This window comes from Gavialis gangeticus, unplaced genomic scaffold (assembly GCF_001723915.1).
Source record: "Gavialis gangeticus isolate Ggan-Ray unplaced genomic scaffold, GavGan_comp1, whole genome shotgun sequence".
In the NCBI taxonomy this organism is placed as follows: Eukaryota; Metazoa; Chordata; order Crocodylia; family Gavialidae; genus Gavialis; species Gavialis gangeticus.
The window spans coordinates 79,936,503-79,943,517 of NW_017729031.1; the positions used below are offsets into that span (position 1 = coordinate 79,936,503).

The following is a 7,015-nucleotide window of genomic DNA, read 5'->3' on the forward strand; positions in this document are numbered from 1 at the left end:
CGGACTAGATGATCTGCTCAGGTCCCTTCCGACCCTAGAAACTATGAAACTATTTTGAACTCTCTTGGATCATGTCCTTGAAACCATTCTTCTTATACCACACAAACTGTGCATATGCTTACATATAGAAAATCAATTACAATATATATTGGGAAAATATAAGGTATTCTGTATGGCCCTGTCAGCATCTTAACATTACTGACTGTTACAAGTCTTGCTTGCACATGATTAATTGCTTGGCTGTTTCTTGTCCGAAATGCCTGCAAGAAATGCTTGATACTGAAAGGTGGAATACTGTTTAAATTGTCATGAATCAGTTTGCACACTGGATGTTTTGCTGATATGCTGTAGTTTTGAAGAGACTGCTACACTCCTTACCCAAACAAAACTGCCCGTTGTCTGAGGCAGGCTTAGGAAATCGAGGCACCAACAAGAAGGAAAGTGGGGAGGGGAAGAGACAGTTCCTCCCTTTTCCCTTGTATTTTTCAGTCAATTTCTATTCTTAATCTGTGGAATATTTTATGTTTTGATTCTCTGAACTATGCCGCTGTATCATTTATCATCGTAGGATAGGTTGTACTTTAATTTGCCTACATTCTTTTGTTAGAGGCCGCTGTGATATTTTTCACTCCCTTTTTCAAAGTACAGTATAGCTTATGTCAGAAGAGAAAATATGGTGCTGGAATTTAGCTAAAAAATAAATGATATTTTTTATTAGTTTTTTTATTGATCTTTCATGAATCTGCTTTTAGTATATACAGCAAATTATCCTGTAGTCTTTTATGGCTAAAGAGTTCAGGCATTCCTGTATAGGTTAGTATCATGTATATTAATCAAATTTACTTATTCTTGTTAGTAGCACCTTAGTTTATTAAAAGTGAAAGTAAGTGAAACAAAAATGGGCTGATCTAAATTTAATGCTTTTCACTTGCACTGAAATGAGACAAATAAGTTTCATTTTTGATATATGATCAGTTTCACTTTCTGTTTCTCATTATTTTTTCTATTGTATTTGTATGTTATTCATACTCATGCAATAAGTAGACTAAATCAGTTTATTGAACTTCTGTCCCAGATCTCCTCCAGATTCAAGTTAACTTACAGTCCTCCAGCATCCCAGAATGCTTTGCACTTCCCTTGTAAACCCCTCTTGCAGGGTGGGCAGGCTAGCCTTGGCCCAAGCTGTCTGCTCCAGTGGAGCAGTGAGGCATGCATTAGTACACTTTGGCTTCTGGCCTGGGCCACTGCAGGCATGTAGCTGCATTTCTAGGATCAAAGATGAATGTTCACTTGCTTAATAATTCAATCTACACAGCTTAGACTAACCTGCAAAGATTGAATCGATTCAGGCTCAGGCTTTGTGACTGTCTGTACTTAGCCTGAGAGGGTGAGGTACTTTGACATGGGACCAAGTGGAGTTGATGAAAGCAAAAGTGGCATAAGCTGCAACTGCAGTGCCATTTTCTATTAGGACATGGGACCATTATTGAGATTGGGCATATAATTAAGCAGCATCCTAAATTCCTAGCTAGTTGCCTAAACAGACAGCTAGAGGCCTAAATTATAATTTTCGTCAGCTTTAGGGATTCAGGTTTTATAAGTGGGCTTATTTTAAGATGCTTTTAAGATTTTAGTGTGGCAGCTTTTATGCCTGTGTATTTTCATTTGCTGCTCTGCTTCGTGTATGGATCGACTTTTAGTTTAACTGATTTTTTTTCTTTCCCTCCTTTCTTGCTGACAGTTTTTTTCAAATTGGGCTAAAAGTGGTTTCTTCCATTCCCCTGCCATTTTAATAAATGCATATTTTTGAGAGGTGAAGTTGCTTTTTATCCCTTTTGTAGATTCTTTTTCTGTGCTTTTTCTAATTCCTCTTTTCTACTTTTTAACCTGTGGTTGTATTTGTTCATATCATTCTGTAATTTTTGTTAAAGACATTTATGTTTCATAGTCCTAATATAACTCTGCTCAAAAACTGGTAAGAAGAGATGTTGTCACTGGTAGAAGTGATACATTTTTGTAGTTTCTGCAATTTTACCGGTATGTAGAGACTCAATATTTCCAAGATATTCATGTCAATATAATTTCTTTAATTTCATATTAATATCATTTCTGACAAGGGTTCATATGCACAGGGAATTCTGAACTACTGTAGTTCATGTTATATAAGTCGAGTTTTGAAGCCCAATTTTTAACTCTTCAAATTCAACTTCAACTTATACACCATATCACCATCCCTTGCAAGCAGCGCCAGGCTTTGTGCCCAACTTATACCAGCCCCTGTGCAGCCTCACTGCGGGCCAGGCATCCAGGGGGATGGGCACATGCTGCAGTACCGCTTGCAGAGATGAGGCCAGGCTTGGTGCTTGGCTGGTGAGTTTCTGTCACCTGCAAGCAGTACTGCCTGGGCTGCATCAGCTGAGTGTCAAGCCTGGCCTTGTCTGCTGTGAGTGGCACTGCCGAGCACCAAGTCTAGCCCCATCCCCTGCAAATTGCACTGTGCTCAGCTGGTGTGGCTGGGCTTGGTGCTTGGCAGTGCTGTTTGCAGTGGATGGGACTGGGCTTGGTGTTGGGCTGGCGCAGCCCAGGCAGCAATGCTCATAGGGGATGGGACCGTGCCAGCCGAGCACTGAGCCTAGCCCTGTCTGCTGCAAGCAGTGCTGACCCCAGGTGCACCAGCTGAGCACTGAGCTTGGTGCCACTCACAGAGGATGGGGCTGGGCTTGGCACTTGCTTGGCAGTGCTGCTCACAGCAGACAGGGTCAGGCTTGGTGTTTGGCTGGTGTGGCTCGGGCAATGCTGCTTGCAGGGGATGGGGCTGAGGCAGTCGAGTGCTGATCCCAGCCCTGTCCCCTGTGAGTGGCACTGTGGCATGTGTCCACCCCCACCTGGGTACCTGGTCCACAGTGAGGGTGTGCAGGGGCCAGTATAAGTCGACCCCATCTTTTTGATCCAAAAAGTTAGGTTGACTTCTACACTGGATCTATGAAATTCCTAACTTTTGGGATCAGAAAAATGGGGTTGACTTATACACTATGTCAACCTGAAATATGGTAGGTAAAAATCCTTATCAGGAATAGTTTTAGAACACTAGGAAGTTAGGAGTCTGTCCCCCTCAGCCCTAACTCTGAAATTAACTTTATTGCTTCTTTGAGTCTCTCTGGATATGTGTACACACACAGTGCAATGCCATATAAAGATACAGATGGAGCTTCTCAGCGGCATAAAGTAGCTCCGATAGAGTGGTGTGTCACCACAGCTCTGTTCCTTGGTTATTTTGACCTAACACTGCATCATGTTGTGCAGATGTGTCTTCTGTCTCTGTTCCCCATCTAAAAATGGGAGTATCAGTACTTAAACTTATACCTGATTCCTAGGTATATTGTGAGGATAACTGAATGAATTTAAAAAGTGGATTGGCTAGAATTGTAGGAACAGACCCATCATTTGTAAAGCATTGTGAGGCAATCCTGAGAGAGGTGCCAAACACTCCCTGCTCTGATTGGTGCCTGCAGGTGAAACTGGGAGTGCTTAGACCATCATGGAATTAAGTCTATGTTAAAGCGTGATTCATTACATTCTTGACATACATGACAATTTTATTTTGTCTCCCGATGTGCTTGTGGTGATTTGCTCTTTTTTTTTTTAAATAAAAAAAAGAATCTTGCTCCATGTGCTGTTGAGGCTCCACTGAGGGTTTTGTGGATAGCAGCAGAAAGGTTCCTTTAATACAAGATTACTGTATGCAGTGGTGAAGAAATGCCGGAGGGTTGTTCTGCCCAGATGAAAAGAGAAAATATCAAAGAGAAGAAATCAATATGATGCAGGAACAAGCAAATAATAACAAAAGAAAGGCATTGGATACTATCTAGACAATTTCAGTCTGGAAGCTAGCCATGGAGAATGTTTTGTCACACACAATTTTGCCCATGGTGGATCCAAATTTCCGAAGAGTTTTGGAAATCTCAGGAATTTGATTACATCTCCAATTAGCATGTGATAATTTGCCAGCATCTTTGTAATGATTTCACAATGTTCTTCTGTTACTGAAATGATATACTGTTATATTTTAATGCCAGCAGGACCAGATTCCTTCTAGATATTAAAGTAGTTCAACTGTAGCTACATTTGGTTCTACCTTATTTTCTAGCAAAATCTAGCTGTGCATATGTGGGCTGTTACTATATATTTATATTGCTTTTTCCAGTCCTTCATATTGTTTGTTACAGCTACTTGTAAGTTGTCATAAACATTATTATAAGCTTTTCAGGGCACGAAATGTCCTGGTCTGTATTTGCACAGTGATTTGTGTTGACACTGTTTGGTTTTTTGCCAGTTTGGGTTGTCTGGAGGAAAGTTAACCTGGATTTCTCCCCAGGTTTCTTGTCACTTGCATTAGGGAGATGAAGAGGCATGTTTGTCTTCAGTCTTATTTAACACTACCATTAATATCAAGGAGCCAGCAGACAATTGTTTTCCATATTTAGAAATACTAAACAGCATTATTAGAAAGCAGAGATTTTCTTGAGCCTACCTCCCATGCAGATTGCACTTGTTATTTGAAAAAAGTTTTTTAAAATTATAATTTGTCAACTACTCATGTATGCTCCCTCCAAACATTCATTGTTTAGTGTTTCTACTGGAGGGAATGCTCTGACACTTCATTAATTATGCAAATTAAGAGTGATACGTTGAGTTATATGGAATAGATTGTTTAGAATGAGAGACTTTAGAATGTTTGACAAAGTAACTTCTACCTCATATACAGTGCAGTCAGAAGTAAGGTTGACATCAATGGTGTAGGATCAGGGCCTAACATTTAGTGCTTTCACATTTAACCTAGTTGATGAAAACATGAACTGTTATAGTGTTTGAGGCAAGCTTACACAGTTTATGCGTTTTGCTTTTTGCACTTTTAGATAAGTTATGATAAAGATCATGGCAGTACTCAGACTAATTCTAATCTCATTTGCACTGCTTTTATGCTATTTTAACTTAAATGGTTTTAGTATTATTGCTTGTGATTTACACTAGTCAGACAGAAATTCTGCTTAAGCATATATATTTTATCTTTCAGGATGTTCTTCCTTCCTGTGAAAAACATATATGCCGTCTCACATAATTTTGTAAAGTTAGCATTGAAACAGTTTCTTTGCTTGACTGGGCTTTTGCAGGGTTTTGGAAGGTCTGTAAACACGAAAGAGGAAATGCAGTTTTACTGAAGATGATAGGAGAGTCAGATTTTTTATTATATGACTTATTTTTGTTGATGTATGATTAGTTTGCCTCTGGCTTAGATCCAGGGTGATAGATAAATAAGCGTATATCCTTTAGTTTGTGGACAGCCCCATTGAAGTCACAGGTTATTTTCTTTGTTAAGACATTAAGTAAACCAAAAACCCCCAACATAGCTTCATCTGAGAAATTGGCTGTGATTTTCTCCAAAGGGAAATTTAAGACATTCTGAAATCATTTGGACTACTATAATGCTTGAAGTATGCAAGGGCTTAAATTCTTACTTGAATTGGGACCCTTAACTGCTTAACATTTTTTTGCTAGACACTTACTTGAATGGCTTAAATTATCATTTTAATGTTTCATATAAAGGAGAGAATTCTAATGAACTCACCAAACCTTCATTTTCAGATAGTGTACAATGCTGGACTTGAGTTGTATTAGTCTACTTTCTGTTGATATCACATATTTTTTTTCTTTGTGTTACTTAAAATTGTTTCTAGCTGATGTAAAACAGCTGTTCTTTGACATCTGTGACTAAATATTTCCTGAGACACTGTCATTTATTTTGATATGGAATTAGGAGACATGGTAGGAAGGTTTGATCTAATCTTTTTTGTCTTACTTTCAGAACAGTGTTTTTTTTTTAGTTGTATTACTTTTCTCATGAGTATTCACTGAATGAAATCCTGGTAATTGTATCTGTTTTTCATTTATTTTCTGACAGATGATTCAAGAGAGCAGGTTTCTTATCGAAACAGCAGACACCATTCATGAGAAGATTGTTCAGTGTCAGAAAGCAGGTAAACTTGTTCTCTGTAAGTCTATGTTCAGTTGGAAAGAGGTGGAAACAACATGCTGTACGTTTCTTAGAGTTCACAACAGGAGAAGCATCTTTTGCCTTTGTCTAAAACAAGCATTATTTTGTTTTACACTGGTACATCCATTCTCCTGAAAACTAGAAGACTCTGTGTCAAGGAAAGAACTGAAGAATTCTCTGTAAGAGATGCTTTCTCCACTTACCTTGCCTACTCCAAAAGTGCTTTGACACTTATACAAATATTTAAATGAGTAAAATTAACTCTTTTTAATGAAAAAGGAGTGGATAAGGTGGGGCGTGTGTAGACGAAACAGGGGCTCTAAACTGAAGTGGTGCTTTTAAAAAGCACTACTTCAATTTAGGGCTGATTAAACGCTTGTGTCATACACATGCCCCACTGCCTTACCTGCCTCTCCAGCAGAGAGGGGAGGGTGAGCTGCCGGTAGGCACAGTGGTCCCTGGGCTGTGGGGAGAGGGGGAGTGCTGGTGCTTCCCTCTGTGACCTTTAAACACAATTAAACTAATTTAGGCAAAAATTTAAATTGCCCTAATGATTGCGGCTGTGCGTTATGTAGCGCCGCAGACCCGTCTGCAGCACCACATACCATGCGTTCAAGTGTTCTCTGTGCTGCAAAGTAGCAGCACTGGGTTTTTGGGGTTTTTTTTACCCTGGGAGGTCCTGGGGTCAAAAAAACACACGCAAAAAAAAAAAAGAAAAGCGGGGAGGTGCATGCGGGGATAGCACTTGCCTCCCAAAACTGGAGTTTGGCCCCCAGGTAAGGCTGCTGGACCCCAGGTAAGGCAGCTGGAGCCAACAGAGTTGCTGGCCCCAGCCTCCCCTACCGCACCTGGGGTAACCTGCTGCACATTGGAGGGTGTGTGGCACAGGCATTCCCCAGGGGCAAGTAGCAGTGCCACAAGGTGTCTTGCTGCTTCTTGTCCCTAGGGAAAGAAACATCTATG

The 7,015-nt window shown here is 40.0% G+C and overlaps 1 protein-coding gene across 1 annotated transcript in view; it reads left to right on the forward strand.

The window, feature by feature from the left end:
* Positions 1–7,015, forward strand: part of PLCL1 (phospholipase C like 1) — a 101,561-nt gene that overhangs the window by 14,869 nt on the left and 79,677 nt on the right. Inside the window, exon 3 of the mRNA XM_019523157.1 lies at positions 5,960–6,035. Coding sequence (XP_019378702.1) covers positions 5,960–6,035 — 76 coding nt within the window. The remainder of the gene's footprint in view (positions 1–5,959; positions 6,036–7,015) is intronic.